At 42.2% G+C, this 19,857-nt stretch overlaps 2 protein-coding genes across 9 annotated transcripts; both read right to left on the bottom strand.

Moving 5' to 3' along the window:
• Positions 1 to 1,496: 1,496 nt before the first annotated feature.
• bmi1a (bmi1 polycomb ring finger oncogene 1a) lies at positions 1,497 to 12,793 on the bottom strand. 8 transcript variants are annotated; one of them, XM_084340699.1, is made up of 10 exons: positions 12,588 to 12,793; positions 7,767 to 7,901; positions 7,423 to 7,519; positions 6,805 to 6,860; positions 5,550 to 5,597; positions 5,274 to 5,382; positions 4,449 to 4,488; positions 4,073 to 4,171; positions 3,832 to 3,912; positions 1,497 to 2,894 (listed from the first exon to the last, which is right to left on the bottom strand). In XM_084340699.1, the coding sequence occupies exons 2-10, from the start codon at positions 7,876 to 7,878 to the stop codon at positions 2,535 to 2,537; spliced, it is 1,002 nt and encodes a 333-aa protein (XP_084196825.1). In that variant the 5' UTR covers positions 7,879 to 7,901; positions 12,588 to 12,793; the 3' UTR covers positions 1,497 to 2,534. The 8 variants fall into 8 exon arrangements, with proteins under 8 accessions (XP_084196825.1, XP_084196821.1, XP_084196826.1 ...); XM_084340695.1 differs by lacking the exon at positions 12,588 to 12,793 and adding an exon at positions 12,388 to 12,476; XM_084340700.1 differs by lacking the exon at positions 12,588 to 12,793 and adding an exon at positions 12,441 to 12,464.
• Positions 12,794 to 13,118: 325 nt separating this feature from the next.
• Positions 13,119 to 18,145, bottom strand: commd3 (COMM domain containing 3). Its single transcript, XM_084340701.1, has 8 exons — positions 17,873 to 18,145; positions 16,859 to 16,970; positions 15,324 to 15,387; positions 15,172 to 15,206; positions 14,201 to 14,261; positions 14,066 to 14,122; positions 13,924 to 13,977; positions 13,119 to 13,355 (listed from the first exon to the last, which is right to left on the bottom strand). The coding sequence occupies exons 1-8, from the start codon at positions 18,009 to 18,011 to the stop codon at positions 13,296 to 13,298; spliced, it is 582 nt and encodes a 193-aa protein (XP_084196827.1). The 5' UTR covers positions 18,012 to 18,145; the 3' UTR covers positions 13,119 to 13,295.
• Positions 18,146 to 19,857: the final 1,712 nt, after the last annotated feature.

Here is a 19,857-nt window from a genome sequence, read left to right as displayed (position 1 = left end):
TCTTTTAACCTGCTCCTGCCTGCTCAGGAGCGTGTCCTCAAATGACCCGAGCTCTTTGTAAAGCCCGTTTAAAAAATCAAATCAACTTTATTATTAGGGTTGTTATTATAATAAAATGCGATCGTCCCTACATCGGTATGTAAAGTGTGGTATTTGTGCTTCCACACCAAACAAAGAACAAAAAAAGCAGGATGGACTCGAGAAATATAGTAGACTAAAGTAGGCTAATGCGCAAACTCTTTGCGCACACCTCAAATGTGTGAATAAAAATAAGTCCAATCACACAACACTGCATCATCCCGGGTGTGCAGCTCAGTGAAAGATATTTCAGAAGAGCCGATTCAGGAGGAACAGTTTTTTGTTTTTTTTCCAACATCGCCTGAGCTGTAACCTATTTCAACCAAAGTTTCTGTATCAGCTCAATATTATAAAATGTGAGTCATTCAAAGACATATTTAACCCACCAACATCCTAAACTTTTGTACTGGGTTGAGACTTTGTGTTTATTTGATTAGTTGTTAGTTTGTTTGCTTTTTGTTTGTTTGTTTTTACACTACATAACCCTGCAGAATGTTTTTTTTTTAACTGGACGGAAAATAAGCCTATAAAATTAAACGTGATGAGCTTTACTATTAAGCCAGTAAGCCCATAATAACACATATTGTTCTTATCAAATACGAAAAAACTATATTATTGTTTTATGGTTTAATGATTCCATTTTTTTAAAGATATGAAGTCGGTCTATGAAACACTGGGTATTAAATAAAGCGTATAAACGTATCTGATGGCGTCATTTTGTTCCCTCTTGTTTAACTTACTTAGTCAGGTTAAGTCAAATTTGATTGGATTAAATTGGATTAACCAATTGTTTTCAGACGCGTAGATGATTGAGTGAAAAATCCCAACTGTGTGTGTTTCGGGATTTTTTATTTTTTTTATAATGAATCCATTTTTTGGTTGGCAAAAATCTTTTTTAAAACGTTTTTTATATACTTTTTTTTTTCTTTAAAATTAGGTAATCATGAAAATGCTTTTTTAATCTTTAATTTAGTATCCCACTTTTAGCATCCACTATACCAGAATCACACTTGAGAACGGAAATTATACTGAACAGCTATGATCAATATTATTGTTTTTTAAAAAAGCCTAATCAATTGTTGTTTCTTCTTAAGTTTCCATTCAAACCGCTTCTTTTCAGAGCACTAAAATGCAATTACTCGTGTGATAAATCATCTGCAAACACAAAAAGATATCAACATGGTTTCTATCTTAATTGGATGTATTCAGAAACATGATTTGATCCCGGGCCAGATCTCCTCCTCCTCCGTGCTCAGAGCTGGCCTCCTTAACTCACTTATCTACATCACGATGTGACTCTGTGCACCGGCTGCCCATTTATTTTCTATTCTTCCTTTATTCAGTCCGGTGAATGGCAGCAGCTCTGACTGATGAGCCTCGAACACAAAAAGAAAAAAAAATCGACCCGGCTTTATTCATAAGTGTAAAATGTTTTATTTAGATGTTTTATACTGTGCAACAGTAACAATACAATAAGTTGTCCATACAATCGAGCGATACAAATACGGAAAACACGGGAGACATCAAAACATCTGTCATCGAGCATGAAATGGAGCTAAACAGGAGCCCAAGTCATTCCCTCAGAACAAAAGGGGGAATAAGAGAATAACATCATCGCTGATTAAATATGCATTTTGTTTCTATTTACAAGTGGCTTCTCTACAACTGCTTATACGTGTTAAAGACGCGGAGCATAAGCAATCCGATTCCACTGCAGCTACAAGAAACTTTTTTTTTCTTTTTTCTTTTTTTTATTTCCAGTAAAAGGCAATTTTAAAGTTGTTTTTTTTTTCCCTCCAGAGGCAATGTTCCCGTGAAGCCAGCAGCGCTACACAAACATGTTTGTCTGTCTTTCGTCGGAACAAAAAAAAAATTAAAATAAAATAAAATAAAAATCGATGTTTGAAACACCAAAAAAAAATAATAAAACCGTCAAAACGAGACGGGTGAGGGTAAACACGCAGAATCCTCTTTCATTAAAGAACAAAACAAAGTGTTATCATGATGCATGCATGTTTAAACTGACATCTTCAAAATATCCCAACACACATGAAATAATCATGATAAACACGTTTCATTTGAGAAAAAGAAAATATAAAAGTCTATCTTCAGTCACTTCTGTAAAATAAAGATGTAGCTTTAAAAATGGGATAAATGCTTGTCCTTCTTCTTTCCAACTTTCTGTTTTTCTCACGATCAAAACTCTTTCGTATTTAAAAAAATAAAATTTAAAAAAAATCCCCACGTCACCAAACTTCCTCGTTCCTTTTATTTTGAAATGTCTCCGATCCCACTACGTTTAAACTTACATGTGATGCCATAATATCCAGAACAACAGATGGAGAGACAAAGAGAGAGAACATTGTCTACACGATGGTACTACGTTGGCATGAAAACAGTATTAGCTGAGCGGGTGTCTGGCGTTGGCTGGTCCGGCTCGGTTCCGGAGCCCCGCGTCATCCGGAGGAGGTCGACGAGCCGTTCAGGGAGACCTTCCGGGGCTTGCTGCCGCCGCTGCCCCCGCTGCCGAACTGAGTGAAGGACCGGCTGGGGGTCGGGGGCGCGGCGGCCGGGGTCCCGTTGACGTTATTGGGGCCGTGGGGGTGCTGCGGGTGCGGGGACTGCGCAGGCGTGCCCGGGCTCGGCAGCGACGAGGACGTGGACGGAGCCCCGGCGGGACTTCCGGCTTTGTCGCTGGCGGAGTCGCTCTCGGGACCGGACCTGCTCGCGCTGTTCTGGCCTTCCTGCTGCGCGTGGCTCACCTTCATCTTCTTACAGTTGGGTCGGACTCTGTACTTCAGGGGCAGCGGCCCGTTCTGTCAGAGAGGGATGGAGACAGAGATCATCAGTATCAGAACATATGAATCAAAGAACTAACACAAAAATAAAATAAATCACAAGTTTTAAAGCAGCCAAAATACAACAATTAACTGCAAAATGCGTGTGCTTATTTCCAACAATGCCCGCATCGATCACCAGATAAACAGTTGGTAATTGTTTCAAATTAAAATGGCACGCCAAACAATTTCTAACATCCCAAAAATATTCTGATGGACGGATGAAGCCGTTATACCCGTTTGTTTTTAGGAACAAGAGTCAAATTATTTTCAGGTTAGCTGTATTTTTCCCAGTCCTCAGGGAATAACCCCTGTGAGGGCCCACAGGTTAAATTAAAAATTTGGAAATGTACATAAATGGCCTGAGCTTCTTATCCAACAACCTCCGGTCAGCCTGCTTTATGTTAAAAAAAAAATGTTTTAAAAAAGTAAACAAAAAAGTAAATAAATAAAATACATTTTTAAAGTTGGCTGGTTTCTGCACTTATAACAAAAATGGGTGGTAACCCATATTTAACAATCAGCTTTTTTTTCTTTCTTTGCAGTGATATATTTGGTGCAAATAGAATCAATTATGATCTTTAATTTATTAATTTGTAAAATTAAATGTAAATACAATCATTTATAGATCAACATGGACGGTCTCTTAGCCTTATTTCGCCTTTATTAAACACACCTTTTTCGTTTTTTAACCAAAAATCACAAGGTGTTTAAATGTATTCTCCAGGTGGTTTTTGTTACATCCACATTTATTTAAAAATGCAGATGATTTAAAATTATGAATACTTTTACACATCCTATATGGGCAAAATAAAAGCATTTATGATTTACGACTGTTAGTTACATGAAGACAATGAGGATAAACCAATCAAAATCAAGTTATCTTATTCTGCATTATGTTGAAAAATAATCTTACTCTTCTCCATGTGTAGATATATGCTATATCCATTAACGTGTAGTAATCTTTCAGAGGTTCGTCTTCATACATGACTTCAACCTAGAGAGAGAAAAACAAAAAACAGTAAATATTAATTTAAAGGGAAAAAAACAGTAAATATATTTCACTGATGTAATAATCACAGACCAACAGATTAAATGTCCAGTTTATGTTACTCAAATATGAAATGAATAAACAATGAGTGTTATTAAATAAAGACCTGGTAGGTGCTTGGGATGTCCATTTTGCTGCGCAGGAACTTCCTCAGATGCATGACTGTCATGGCTGCTGGACACTGCAGGTACCTCTTGTTAGCGACCTGTAAAATATGTCAGGATTAGTACGATTTCAATTTATATGCATAAAAGTACATCTAAAGGAGTACAGTCTGGTCCACCTTAAAAACAGGAAAATACATAAACAATGAAGCTTTGTCAAGTGAAGACAATGTATCAGCTGATTTCACAAGAGAGGTGGAAAATGAAATATTCATCCCTTGAAAAAGGAGTCTGCGGTTTATATTTCATTCTTATCTTGTTCCAAAGGATGCAGACAATAAACAATAATGCTGTGGTAGAAAAATCAACTTGCCGTACCTGATCTTTAGTCGTCTTGGTCTCCACTCCAACTCCCAGTCTGCCCAGAATAAAACAAGAGAAAATAATAATGACTTCACAGCTCTGTCATATTTATGTTTTTCATGTTCCAACACCAAACCTACATGTGATAACAAAATGTGTTTGACAGGAAAATTTTAAAAAAACAATGTGGATCAACAGAATCAGCCTCTTGATGAAAAACACTTTTTTGCTTTCCTCCTTTTTCCTACATCTTACACATTCAGCATTTCTAACTTACTACTCAGGCCAACAGCCTTTAAAATGTTCACTGAGTATTGCAGGGAAGCCAGTAAGACTGTCAACGATTGAAACAAGTGGATAAACTGCAAGAAAATGTGATCAAATAATTAAAAGAAATAAAATAATTTAAAAAACATCTTCAACTAATTTAATCAAGGCTGAAACACAGAGGAACAATATAATAAATATTTATTAGTTACTTCCTTAGAAAAAGGATAACTGATATCCAAAAACCATTATTGGAAAAAAGCCAATTTATAAACATCAAGAAAATGTGTTCAGGATCGAACTCAGGTGGGATATCACCGTTTCTATGTGTTTATTTATTGTGCTGTTTGCAGGAAAACTTGGATGATAAAGAGGTTGTGCTTCCTGACGCATCACAACAGAGTTAATAACAGGTTCAGCAACACTTAATCACTCAGGACGCATCTGATCTACAACAATGCAGGGCGTCATCTAGCAAAACAAGTCTTTTATAACTACCCAAATCTGACGGTATGAATGAATAAGAACGTCACAACAATATTACCAGGAACAAAACCAGAAAACAAAGCCTACCTTGTCTGATCGAAGAACTCGATCGAGAGGCTGATGATCTCGTCATCTGTGATAATTCTCTTGTCCTCGTCTGCCACTTCTCCACGATCCTCATTGGATCCATTAGAAGCTTCAGAAAACACACACACAGATGAATACCATGAAAATCAGGCAAAAAAAGAAAAGGATGACACCTCTTTGAGTTAGTTCTGAACTCCAGTTGACGTGTTTTTCTCCTCACTGTGTCGACTGCAGGTAAATTAAATAACAAATTCGTACGTGTGCTTTCTGACTTACCATCTACCGGGTGCTCCGCGTAAAAGTCTCTCCTCCTCTTCATCTCATCTGAGGACAATGAGGGAGACGAGCTGTTAGCAAGTGTGTTTACTTTCAGTTGGCACAGAATTAAAAGTACAATGCAAGAGGACATATAACATCAGAACAGTGGACATGCGACAAAAACTAAATTAACGGTTGATACATCTGATAAATTAGATTATGGATTATTTCAAAACAGAAAATTAGCATGCACCTCAACACCACTGATAAATAAAAAAATAATATATATATAATATAATAATATTTTTAAAAGTGCTCCTCTTTGACTTGCTCTGTTGTGTAATTTCTTAAACTTTGTATTGGTGTTCTGTCTTGCAATGGTCTCTCTCAAAAAAAGAGATTTAAATCTCAAAAAGGACTTCCTGGTTAAATAAAGGTTAAATAAAAAAATAAAAATAAAACACCTGCCATTCGTTCCACTTCCATGTTATTCCAACGTTCTACCTCATGAGTGTTTGTAATGTAATATACGAGACTTGGCATTGAAACAAGTAGAGTTTAGCCTGACCTAATCTGAGAGGTTTGCTCAGCAGCATGCACATCTTAAAGGGGCTCTATGTAGTTTTTGGAGAAGAAATTCAAACGCAGACTTTAAATATTTACACTACAAACGAGGCAAAAATACAACTGAATAAACGAGCTGTTCTCAGAGGAAAATCAGGTCCCCAGATCACTGCTTGAAGCTAGAAAGGTGGCAGGGTCCGCCGAATATAAACAAAGTAAAACAGTGTGGAATTGTGATGTCCTTTAAGTCAGTTTGTTTATTCAGTCATGAAAATGAAGAGTTTGTGTATTTAGGCATAAAAAATAGAAGGAAAAAATCAGTCAATGAAGATCTTTCTCTTCTGATTAAAATGTCTTCCCCAAATCTACATAGTGCACCTTTAACACAAACACAAATACCTCAAATAACAAAAACACATGACCAAGTGTGACGAAAGCAGCAGAAGATATGATCTCAGCTCAGCAACCGCACTTCTAACAGATTATAAACATACTGAAAAGCTAAAGCTAAAGATGTCTTTGTATGAACATTTGTTAGTTTTTAGGGGTCGAACTGTTTCTTATTCACACTTTTCAGTTTTTGTGCTGTCCCAATCCTGCCGGCTGCTTGAGGATCAAACTGCTAAATCAAAAGAAAGCGTGCGAAAGCCGAGTGATAGCCGAAGGAAACAGGTTAGATACAGAGATGCTTCTGCTGTCATGCTCTTACTTTTGAAGAGGCCGGGGACCAGTTTGTACACAATGTCCTGTAGAGTTTTGTCAGACCTTGAAAGGGGAAGAGAAACGTCAGTCAAGTCACTGCGATACTGGGATTCTCAAAAACAACTGATACCAAACGGTTGAATCGCTGCTGCTCTATCAAAGCTCGTGGAGGAGACGACGGATGAAGTGTCGAAGCGCACACGCATATGCATTCCTGAATAGTCATTTTTCTTGCATTACGGCACAGCTGGTATGCAAAATATAGACATTCCCTATGGGTATTCAAGGCTTTTGAAAATCTCACACATACTAAGTGTTATTTCTGTCTGAATATTACACACATGCTACTCCAGCTGCTGAGTGGGGAAACAAAAGGAGAAAACCACAGAAGGGCAAGAAAAAGGAAACAAGCTATGTGCAAACTATTGCCATAGCTGCTTAACATTAGCAACACATACAAATCTTTATATATTAGAAAGGATATAAAAGCATGCGTCAGTTTGACTCATGATGAGGCATCTTAAAAAAATATCCCTTCGCCACCAGAAGTAGATAAGAATCGATATCTGAAAACGAAAAGATAAATTAAAGAAAACACAGAAAATTCAATAACCACAGTTCTCACCTTATGTTGAGCAGAGGCTTGGTTTTATGCACTTGTACATCACAGATGGGACAGTATTTGCTGGTTTCCAGGTAGCGCACAATGCACATCTTGCAAACTGCAGACCGTAGAAAAAGGAAAGAAAAAGCAGTCAATATCAGATGCCATCTGAAAGGATATCCTGAATCTGAACTGGTGACTGGTTTAAAAGGGCTTGATGCTGAGGAGGAATCACACTTCACACAGTGCATGTGCAGAGAAGGTCCCTGCAGGCCAGAAGCTGCTGCAACATATTCTCACAGTCATTCACACACACACACACACAACTCCATGTCTGCAAGGGAAGAAGTCATTGCTGTGCTCACATGAGTGGAGGCATTCGATGATGGTGGTCGCGTCTATGAAATATCCCCCGCACAGCACGCACATGAGGTGAGGGTTGAGCTCGGTGATCTTTATCCTGGTCGTCCGATGCATGTTGAGAGGAGGGAACAACAATCCTGCGTGGAAAATAACAGAAGGAAGGAAAAAAAGAGCAGGTCAAAACAATGCGTGGAGGAGACACCAGAGGACCGCAATCTTTTACAACGCGGGGCGGACCATTTGGGGAAGGAAAATAAAAAAAAGGCTGATGTTTGTTTGACTGCGTTAAAGAAACATCATCTTTTATGCTAATCCCGATAATAAGCGGAGGGGAAGGAGCGTCGGTGGCAGATTGATGGGCAGCAGCAGGGTCACCTGACCGGGGCGCAGTGAATGACCACAAATCAATCACTTCCACGGGATCGATGCAGGCTTCATCTTAAAACAACAGCGTTCAACACATGGCGCCATCAGACCAAGAATAAAAATATAGAAAGTAGAAAATCATGGGTTTCATAGCTCAGGCTTGATTCGGGAGTATTCTTCAAAATCTGGGGTTAAATTCGGGGCTGATGTTGCAGTTTAAGTTTAAAATAAAAGTGCCAGAAATCCAAACGCTTATAAAAACAAATCGGACCGATGGAGCACCACAGATGTCTGCCACGCTCCAGGAGATAAATATCCGATCAAATAAATGCATTCAGTCGCTGGCTGCTCCGCTGTGGAACCAGACATGTCCCCGAAATTTGGGTTGGAAAATAATGCGTGCGTAATGTGTGGCGCCCCGGGGTGAGTGCGGGTGAGAGAGGTGGGGGATGATAGGAGACACCCATTCGCTGCGTCAGGTGTGCCACACAGGCTTGTGGGGAAACCTGCGCGTTTCTATGGCAACTCCCTTTGCTGTTTAGCCCACATGGCTGACCGCCAGTCACCGCGACGAGGCAGGATCTCCAACCGAGAACAGCGCGGGCGAGCTCTCCGGTGTGCGGAGCGGGAACAAGGAGGGACCGGAGGCTCCCCCGTCCCTCCGCGCTCACAGACAGCCGCTGGACTGCCAGGCTGCCGACAGCACGGCTGCCATTTTGTGGAGGAAAAAAAAAAAAAAAAAAAAAAAAAGCCCGTATCGGTTCAACGGGCTGCGGGGTTTCCTTCGAGAGAAGGCGAATAAAAACAGTATCCGGGTAGTTTACGCGAGCTTCTCAAATCTTTGCGGACCGATTTTGAGGAGCAGCTCGGACGCGGTGAACTCGGACATTAATCTCTGCTGTTATTCCGCGTCGTGTTTTTCATGGCGTGTGCGCGATAATCAGCAACCGTGCAGGCAGCACCAACATGGCCAGACGGCAGCGACCGTGCTGAAGTTGAAGCGCACACTGGATCATACTTATTTATTCAGCGCCATTATGAACCAGAGTCACACATCAGACCCACGTCAACTTTACCCAGGTTGTGCCAGTGGATATTTAACTTTACAAACCCGGTCCTGGCAAACCCCACACAGCACTCAAACAGTGAAATAAAGTCCTCCAGTGTCAAGTTATCACCGTTTGCCCATTTTATTAGGAGCCAGGAAGCAAACCCAGGCTGTCTTTAAAAAGCTTGGAAAACGTTCATCCATGTCGGCGCGTATTATCAAAAGCTGGGCGCCCTTAAAGAAATAATTTAACAGCATCATTAAAAGTCTAACTGTCGCCTATAGACTGCGCATGATGAGGTGACCCTCTTTAAACACTGGATGACAGCCAGCCAAGCCAGTTTGCAGCCCCGAACCCACACGGTCACTTCATGGTGCCACAGCCGGCACCATGCCCGAGCCCCGGCCGGGCTTCAATGCTCCAACCGACCTCTCTCCTCTTGGCCGTCTCTCAACAGACCACTGCAGACAAGTTTGGAACAGCGACTCCGACTCAAAGGATGCCTCACACATGGATAATGATGGATAATGTCTTGGGCTACATATACGCAGGGAGCCTGTTGCGCCATTAATCGATTGGCTGGTGTTTGGACAACTGCTCTCCCTCTGTCCTGTGGGAGCTGACTTTATAAGACATCAGGTCAATCACTCCACAAAATCCACATGGACAGAAGTTCGGTCAGACTGGGAACGAATGCTGCAAAATGGCTAAAGGCACCAATCAACAACACGCTAAATCAAGTGGTCCAGACTCCCATCATAGATCCAGCTCTCCTACAGAAACACTGGCTGCACACAGAGGATGGAGCAGATACATCACACGTATTCTTCCCACCAAGACAGTTCGGTTTAATCATGGAGTCGGCGCTGACAACACACCCTCAAATTAATGCAGATGAATCTTTAATTCTTCCAACAAAGCAGCAACAAATTAAGAGATTTTCCCCTCGGTTCCTGCGGTGACCCGAAGTCGTGCCGACCTCATTTATTCCCAAACGAGCCCAGTTCCTCCTGTAAAGGTTCCCCCTTGCACGTAAATCAACAGCAGCTGGAAATAACCCAATTAAAATCGGCAATGGGGGGGAAAAAAACCAACAACAAAAAAAAACCAAGAGCTCATATTTACCGCTGTCTGACAGTTTAGAAAATCTTGCAATGAAGGGCTGGAGATTCCTAATTAACCAGAGTCGAAACAAACAAGGGTTACTTTCATTTCGTGGGTTAAATTGTGCTCGTCTCGCACCGCAAACCTGCAGAATCTGTGAGGCTGCGTTATCACAGCTACATGGACCCGTGAGCCTGTCAATCTGCACTCCCGGGTGAGGGGGGAAACAGTCGTTTTAACCCATTACGCACACGCAGGCTGCCCAACAGCATTCATGAGTCGAATGAGATTTTTTTTTTTTTATCCCCCCCCAACCCCACCCCCCTAAGAAGCAGAAGCCCGCCTGGCTCATGTCTGCCTGGTCCTGTGTCACCACATTCAAGTCACACTGTCCGCCAGCATTTAGCCGCATGAAAGGGAAAATATGGAAATCCATATTGAGACTAAATGTCAACAAACAGTCCATGCTGGCCATAGCCCGCATGAAATAAAGTGAGTTTGCCGATGCGTTGGCTGCTTGCGAGACACAACCAGCCTTTTGTGAGTTCCCCTGGCCGACGTGTCGCCTACATTTTTTTAAAATTTCTCCAAAAGCCAACCATCCTTCTTAATTGAGATAATCACACACCGACAGATGATGAGCCAGAGTGCGTGATGAACGATGATCCGAGTCTTTACCAAGCAGCAGTCACGAAACATTTATGCACAATTAAAACGGCTTGCCTCCTTGTCACGTTTATGGGAGCCGTCCAAGTTAAGTTAATAAATCAAACATTCGGGCGCATACACCCAAAGCCAACACAGCGCCCGGTTCGTAACACCCCAAACTACCTGATTCTATAAAATGAAGACGCTGGGTGGAAACACGGGCACGGCAGGAGCGTTTGGAGCACTTGCTGCTGTTAAGATCTCAGCCAACACAGCCCGGTTCGCCCGAGATCTCCCACTTTACATAAATCCAAACGACACAAGGCGAAACCCAACCGCGATCAACTTATACGGACACGTTACCGAACGCAACACCGTGCCACAGCGCGTGTGCGTGGATCTTAATTCGCGTGTGTGCCCGAGCGGGGAACATCTTTTACGAAAAAAAAAAAGTGGTGCGCAGACACACACGGCAGCTCCACGTCGGTGATCGCTGCAGCCACCGTTGAAAGCTCCACATCCACCGCTGGATCGCCGCGTACAAAAACACAAAAGCACCCAGCCCGAACGTCGCCTTCTGCCCCCGTTAGTTAGAGACGATATCGAATAAGACGTACCTGGAGGCTCGGCTGGGAAACGGTGGGTCTTGAGGCGAATAGACAATGAAAGTTGGGAGGCGATCAGCAGAAAATGAATAGGAGCCGAGCCGCCATCTTGAAGCAGGCTGCAGACGCTGTCAGTGGCGGAGAGCGCACGGCGGACCGGAGCGCATTTCAGATGTGCGAATAAAAACTCCTCTTTTCCTCGCCGCTTGCGCGCCGTGTGCGTGTCCGATTCGCGGCTGCTGGAGAGCCCGGTCGTCCGGCTTCGGCTCGGGAAGGCTCCCACTTCGGCACCGATAACTTTGCCTCCAAAATATCCGCTTCACCCCCAGTAAAATGCAGCAGTGTGTGTGTGCTCCGTGGAAACTGACACCGTCCCCAAAATGGCTTGTAGTTCGACCGCCCCGCTTTGGTCACGTGGTCTCGTTGCTTAAGGGTGCCTAGGAATTACTGTCGGTGTACGCTGTTTTTCATAATCTACTACGCATGATACAAAATAACACGCAAAACGCACATATGTACATGTGAACAGCCTTTAAATACCGCAAAGCGCTAAGCAGCGTGTGCTTTACTGGAGCTGCGGTGACACCAGGCAGCTGCTTAAGGGCGCGTAAAAATTACTGTCGGTGTATTCTGGTCTTTTCTAATGTATGACGCATGATTTTAAATCACCCATCACACACGTTCACGCAGTTTTGGTTGACTTTTCGGCACGAAAACACACAATTCATGCACTCATACGTCTCCTACTTGCGCTCAAATTGCTCTGTGATCGCGGGCGTGCGGAAAGTAGGCTGCCGATGGTGTTCCCTGGTCTCTCCGAGGTTAAAAATAACTGCGGCACACGCACTCACACACGTTCATGTCGTTTTTAGACCCCTCAAAATGCCTCGATCCTCTCGCTCACATCGGTCTGCCGGAGCTCAAAGAGGGGCCACCTCATTCATCCGTGGTGCTTTTTTTTTTTTTTTTTTAGAAAAGGAAAAAAAAAAAAAGACCCACGCACACTCGGTTTTAAAACACGTCCTTGTGACAAATGGCTCTGCTGTCAAACCTTTGTCACAGGCGGTCCTGACATGTGCAAAAAAAAAACAAAAAAACAGACAACAACAACAACAAAAAAATGCGCTGCAACTTCCACTTGATGAATCGGAGTCTTTATCCCTCAGCCAGCGCCGCAGAAAATGAAGGCATGTCGGATGTTTATGGAATCTGAGCCGCTGTGGCGCTTCAGCTGCAGGAAGCTTTGAACTTTCAGCTGAGGTGGATGCAGGGGGATAAAAGAGGAGCACAAATGCTACGAGGCAGCTCGGTCTGCAAAGTCACAGATTTCTGTTGGGAGTTTTTTTTTAATATATATATATATAAATATGCGCCATCGTCAGCCTGAGTCCTGCAGGAAAAAAACTGATCCTCTTGTTCCAACTATGGCAAAAAAAAAATCCTCTTCAGGCAAAACACAGTCACTCAACCGACTCCATCTCTCACACACAACACGACGGTGGAATTATGGATTTGGAAAATATTCTCCCCAACCTGATGGGAAGTCACATATCTGGGTCAGCGCCGAAATGAGTCAAAGCACAAGGTGGAGTTTTATTCGTTTTGTTGGGTTTTTTTTTATTGAAACACAAGTCGGAATGAAATGTCACGTCGGTGTCAGGTACAAAAGGAGCTATAAAGAGATGAGCAATGCCGCTGGAAGCTGATGAAGTTCAGTGCTTTGTGGGGCGAGGGGGAGCAGGAGGACACCCGGCAGGCATCACATCTGACTGGCTTTCTCCACACTCTTGGCAGCGTCTTTCAGCTTTCCCACCAAATCCTGAGAGGAACAAAGGGAAGGAATGAAGTCGGCGGAAATGATAATTATCACTTGAAAATAAAATCACATCCACGCTGGGAATTGCACTCGTTATAAAGAAGAATTAGGCAAAGTTTGTGCGCTCGGATTTTTTTTTTATTCACGCTGAATTGAAGCCAAGTGACAAAGCACCGTGGATCTGATCGAGAGCAGGTCACACTGGAGCATTTCTGATACATTATGTCCAAAAAAAGATGTATTTTTAAACGGAGATGCAGCACCATCAACGTGATCTATTAGTTTCTCCAAAATCCATTTATTTCTGCAGCGATGAAATTCCTCTCCATGCGCACAAATCCCTTTTATTTATCGTCACATTTTCACAGCTGTTTTCTTGGGAAATCCCCCCGGTCTGAAGTTGAAAAATACCCCACAGCCATCAGGTCAATGAATCGACTTCTTTCATGCTGCTTTTGGTTTTTGATAGTCCGAATAAAATAATTTAAAAATTTAAAAAAAGACACGTGGAGAACAAGTGGATTTAAAAAGGAGGATACAGAACACACATGGAGCTGAGTCCTTCCTCTACCTGTAGCTGCTCCATCGTGCATGTGAAGTTCACATCCTCAGAGGAGCCTTCATTCTGAGGACAAAGGAACAACGGTTCTTATAAACCCACAGAAAAATCATCACACACAAGGACCTGGATGAAAAATGTGTTGGAGTCTCACCTCAGTGTCCAGTGAAATCAAGTAGACGGGCTCGTTGACCTTATCCACCTGCGAGTTCTGTCGGGGAGACAACATTTTTTAGGAGGTTGTGCAACAAAAACACAAAAGATAAGATCCAAATGATACCTCCAGTACCTTCATGTGGTATTGTAGACGCCACGACGCGTCGTTAACCCGAGGTGGACACCTTCCTATGCTGGAAGAGGGTGACAGTTACTGTGTAATCTGTGATCTTGAGTAAGTAGAGTAGATATACTTTAACACGCAGGGGCTCAGGGAGGTCCACCTTTATAATCCGACAATAATCTAACGATCGACATGCAAGTGTTGGACAGAAAACGTGTTCTTAAAAAAAAAAAAAAAAGTCCCCATGTGAGAATCTTTGGTCGATTCTCTGAAGCCTCTCCGGATTCAATAAGAGGCTGTTTAACGATGCCACAAAGTTTTGTGCATGATGACATTTTTGTGCGTGATTAAAACTGTTTGTGTTTAAAATGAACTGACAATATGTCTCTCACAAAGACAGACGCGTCATAAAACAGCATTTACATCGCAATTAATCACTGTGATGTGTTTAAAGGTGCACTGTGTAGTTTTTGTGGAAGAAATTTTAAGATCTTCACTGACTGATTTTTTATGTCTAAACAAACTAAATAAACAAACTCCCTTTGTTTTCATGGCTGAATAAACCGAGTAAACAAACTGACCTTCAAAAGGACAACGCAGTTTGTTTTGCTTTGTTTATATGTGGCGGACCCTGCCACCTTTCAAGCTTCAAACAGTGTTCTGGGGACCTTTTTTTCCTCTGAGAACAGCTTGTTTATTCAGTTATGGAAAAAATAAATATTACCTCATTAATAGTCTAAATATTAAAAATCTGTTTAAACATCTTCTCCAAAACTACACAGCGCCCCTTTAACACCGGTGTGGAGTGGAATAAAAATGGGGAAAATGTTGACCTTTCATTTTTAACAATCACTGAGCAAACGTTCAGTTGTAATGCTGCAATGTTAAACATATAAAGCGTTAAAAATCTCCCTGGGTGAAGGTCAAACTATTCAGTTAAAATACAGCATCACCGCCTCCACTAGTCTCTGCAGGCTTACCTCGCTAATAGACGGTGCAGCTCTGTCTTATGTTTCTGTAAAACACAAACATGCATCTGTGAGTGATGGACAAAATCAGCCACATTCAGTTACAGGAACTGTATGTAAAAAAAAAATACAGATAAAAAATAAGAAAGTGTTGGAGCTGTCACCTGATACGTGCTGCAGAATATTTCTATTCTCTCTGCACTGAATGCGAGTTCTTCTAGGCAGGAGCTGTAAGAGCAGAACACTTTAATCAGGAGCCGATTTCACCAAACTTCACTTGTCTTTTTAAAACGGTCACATTTTTGGACATCCCACCAGCGCTGTCATGCATTTTTCCCAAAAAGGAGAGACAGTGCTTTGGTCCTGTGTAGGCTGACTGTTGATGTCTCCATTGTCTAAGTGAGCACAGGGTTTGTAATCACATTTCAATTTAGATTGTGGAGAAATAAAAGACAACCACTTAAAAGGAGGGTTTTTTTCCCCCAAGGTAACAGAAAAGAAGTACAAACTTTCTACAGTCAAAATGATTCTTTAGCTGTATTTTGGTCCTTGTTAGTTGGATGATCAAACACACACACACACAGCTGGAGTACTTGAATGTTTATGCCCTTTATCCTTCACTCTGACAGTGATCAGAACAACACCTCCACTTTCTAGTTTCAAGCACCCGAAGTTTGGAGGTGACGATGAAAGATTTTATCTCACGATGTGTTGATCGTGGTGAATTTTCATGATCGGAATAACGGTGATTCGTAAGCTGTCTAACTCACTGACTTCCTGATTTATCTTGAATTGCCTAAACCTGTCACGATGGCTGAGGGCATTGGCTTGAATACTGTATCTCCCACAAAAACAAGTTTCTAATTATATGTGTGGAAAAAACGACAGATTCCAAACTGAAGATCATCAACGGGTTATTTATCTTTTATTTGTGCAGGAAGACCTCATGATTTATGTTGACTTATTTTAGACTCTTAGATTGAAGGTGTGCGTCCTGTAGAAATATTTGCCTCCTCACGGAACGTAAAGGTTAAAGCGACTCCAGTTTTTAGTTTGAAAGTTTTAAGAATATTTTCTGATGATTATCGGGATAATATCGTGAACAGCAATTATGTTGGACATGGCATTTTCATATCGCCCCATGCCTCACCATAAGACACTGACAAAAACAGCTAAATGAATCAAAGCAATGCAGATGGGCAATAAGGCAAAGCTGCTTTTTTTAAAAAGCTTCAACCAATCCATTCAGTGACAACCGTGTCAAATACAAACACAGAACCCATTATTTAATTTCCTTCCATTTACAGCTCCTTAACATGTTAAGCAGCTAACCTCTCAGGACAACAATGCATGCAGGACATCCTATAGATACACATCTGGGCCACACAATCAGAACACAACACTGCTATTCAGCTCATTTCTACAACACCACCATTATTTTTCTGCCTTAAAGTTTCGCAGGAAAATAAGACAACATCTCACATATTTACTCAATTTAATTTACTGCTGCAGTCTGTGTCAGAGTCGTGGTGTTTTGGGGAGTTGCAAGAACAACTTGATTTAGAGCAACATATTTCCTGTCACTCTGTGCGATAAGAGCCATAAAAAGACAGTTAATAATGTGCCTATTTTTAGACGCTCACCACCGCAGCACTGCATGTTACAGGAAGGAAACCCTGCTCTGCCTGGTGACGCTTACCTTATCGTTGACTTGTCTGCGTTTTGTTTGACCGCCTCCAGAATGAAGGTGGTCGCCGCAGTGTGACTCTGCTTGAGCAGGATCTGGTCGAGCCGCTTCAGCTCAAGCTGATCTGTAAACCACAGAGCAAGACACGTTGTGCATAAGGGTGCAAATGTGCAGTCAAGAGGAGCATGCGGTTTTTTTTTTTTTGTTGTTGTTTTTTTTTGTTTTTTTTTAGCTCTCTATGGACTGAACAGACGCGTTTGATTGCTATAATGTGCGGAGCCGTACTCGTGCTCTGGAGATTGACGTGTGGAATGGAAATCAATGATGATTTGCATGTGAATGGACCCCCGAGCTGCATCAGCCAGGGGTCCTTTGTTTGTTTGTATACTGAACATTTCACTTTCTACATCATTCTGCCATTAAAGAGGCTGGACTGCTGCGGAAAAGTTGGACACAGCACCATCCACAGCCACTGGCAAAGCAGGAGCTGTTACTACTGCAACAGGAAGCCCTTCTGTCCTTTTGCATTATTTATACGAAATGCTTAAATCCAAGAAACATGATTTTAAATAAGCGCTGATGCGTTCAAGGACCTGCTAAGAAGCTGGACGAAGCTGAACGATCGCATGTGTGTCCCTCATCAGTTTGGATTAATAGTGACGGAAATAGTCTGATACTGTGCAGAGGAGACCTGATGCCAGTTTAAATGACAAAAGGCATCCAGAGTGGCCGTGTGATTGTGTGTCTGCTGCTGAATGTAAAGCAGGCAGCAGGAGAGGCTAACATTAGCCCCGATGGCTGACGCGCGGCTGTCTGCTGCAGATCCTCCTCGCCTCGTTACAGATCTTCATATAAACACGGGGGGGGAAACCGGTTCGGAGCGAGTCCTGGTACGCAGGAGAGCAATAAAAACCCACAAACATCGAGGCAGCTTGTCTACACTTTCAACACGGAGAGAAACCGGAAGCAGCCGCGGAGACAAAAGCGGCGGCGGCGGCGGCGGTGGGGGAAGAGGCGGCGGCTCACCGAGGACTCCGGGGTCCCCTCGAGAGGAGAGCAGGCTCCGGAAAGACACGTCCACCAGCACCTGGAAGCAGCTCTGGTCGAAGGCGGACGGGTCGGCGAGGGATTGCAGCCCTCTCTGCACAGACTCAGACAACTCCATTTTGTAAAAGGGGTGACCCACGACACGAGACCACGTGACGGATCAGCTGATGCAGCGTGTGGAGAAGCCGAGGAGCTGAGGCGGTGAGACTGAGAGCTGAGAGCTGAGGCTGCGAGGCTGGAGAGGAATCACTGGAGGGTCGTCACGGAGGAGAGATGTTCAGGGCAACGTGGTGCTCAAAGTGGGGTCCGGGGACTCTTTAGGGGTCCCCGAGGGGCTTCTAAGGGTCCACCGGCAGAAAGAGGAATCATTCATTTTCACTTTGATTTCCTCCAATAAGACGATGAGAGGATGTTTGACTATTGCAGGCATGAGTTTCATAGCTTTTCTGTAATAAAGAATGTAAAAGCAGAGGTGTGATCAGATCAGGACACAGAGACAAAATCTTATCGAATGGGGGTCAGTGGTCTAATTTGTGTCATTGATGAGAAAAAGTTGCAACTGCTGGTTTAAGGAACAGATAGATAGATAGATAGATAGATAGATAGATAGATACTTTGTTTATCCAGTAGCTTTTATGACATATACAAAAAACACTGATACACACAACAATATAAGAATACAAAATCAAATGGGGATATAATAGTAAAACCAAGAATATGACAATAAAAACACAGCAGTGAACTGTCAGATGAACAGTGCAGCTTGGGTGATAAAGACTACCCTGTAAGTGAACTTTACAACACAGAGGCTAAAGACAACCTGGCACTTTGAATAGTGTTCATGTACACGTTCACAAATAAATGAGAGTCCAGTGGGAATATTTTTGGCCACACTCTCTCCAGTTAGAGCCACATATTCAAAGTGAACTGAAAGTAAAACAGGACACAGACTCTGTGGCCACTGCACCATATAACATGTAATAATATTTAATGTGTGGGATTTTGTGCACTGGCTATACCTGGGCACACTGAATGCAAACTGTTCGGAGGACTCGTTACAATCAGTACAGTGAAGAGCTGACACCAGGAAATAGTCAGTGCCAGGAGATGGAGATGAAAGGAAGCTGATGAGATATGTTAATTAAGACAATTGAAATTTTGCACCCCTTCTGTACAGTCATCACCAGCCTTTTTACATGACATTTTCATTTCAAACAGGTAATAAATGCAATGCCAACTGAAACCTGTTACAGTTTAACTGACCAGTATCATCATGTTTACATCATTTTCTTTTCATTTGAAGGTTTGAAACTGGAAAAACCTCCTGGGTTTTGATCAAAAAATGGAGCTGAAGGATTTATAAAGGCGCACTTTGTAGTTCTGGAGAAGAGATTTTAATCAGAAGAGAAAGATCTACATTGACTGATTTTTTTATGCATTAATAAACTAAATAAACAAACTCTCTTTGTTTTCATGACTGAATGAACTGAATAAACAAACTGAGCTAAAAGGACAACACAAGATCATACTGTTTTACATTGTTTATATGTGGCGGACCCTGCCACCTTTCTAGCTTCAAACAGTGTTCTGGGACCTTCTTTTCCTCTGAGAACAGCTTGTTTATGCAGTTATTGCAAAATGTATATTTCTTTGTTTGTATTATTGCCTCATTAATATTGTAAATATTACAATTCTGAATTTGGATTTCCTCTTCAAAACTACATAGTGCACCTTTAATTAAGCAGCGTCATCATGTTTACATGATTTTCTTTTGCATTAGAAGGTTTGCAACTTGCAAAAACCTGAGTTTTATTGATTTGCCCAGTTAAAGATCAGGATCAACAGTTGGAGCTGAATGATTTTAAAGAGAGGTGAAAGGATGCACAACTTGTTTTTAAAACCAAAGTTCATTTGACTTGTGTAGATTAAAGGCAGTAGAAGCACCAAAGCACTGTCTGCCTGTT

This window comes from Pagrus pagrus (assembly GCF_965226575.1).
Source record: "Pagrus pagrus genome assembly, chromosome: 20".
In the NCBI taxonomy this organism is placed as follows: Eukaryota; Metazoa; Chordata; class Actinopteri; order Spariformes; family Sparidae; genus Pagrus; species Pagrus pagrus.
This window is presented reverse-complemented; position numbering and strand designations above follow the sequence as displayed.

Coding starts and splice junctions, on each gene's coding strand:
- bmi1a (XM_084340693.1), bottom strand. CDS start 9,747: ATGGCGCAACAGGCTCCCTGCGTATATGTAGCCCAAGACATTATCCAT. Junction 6,861..7,422: donor AAGCCTCTGCTCAACATAAG/GTGAGAACTGTG, acceptor TCCCCTTTCAAG/GTCTGACAAAACTCTACAGG. Junction 4,489..5,273: donor GAGTTCTTCGATCAGACAAG/GTAGGCTTTGTT, acceptor TATTCTGGGCAG/ACTGGGAGTTGGAGTGGAGA.
- commd3 (XM_084340701.1), bottom strand. CDS start 18,011: ATGGAGTTGTCTGAGTCTGTGCAGAGAGGGCTGCAATCCCTCGCCGAC. Junction 15,388..16,858: donor GCAGACAAGTCAACGATAAG/GTAAGCGTCACC, acceptor CTGCTCTTACAG/CTCCTGCCTAGAAGAACTCG. Junction 13,978..14,065: donor TGATTTCACTGGACACTGAG/GTGAGACTCCAA, acceptor CTTTGTCCTCAG/AATGAAGGCTCCTCTGAGGA.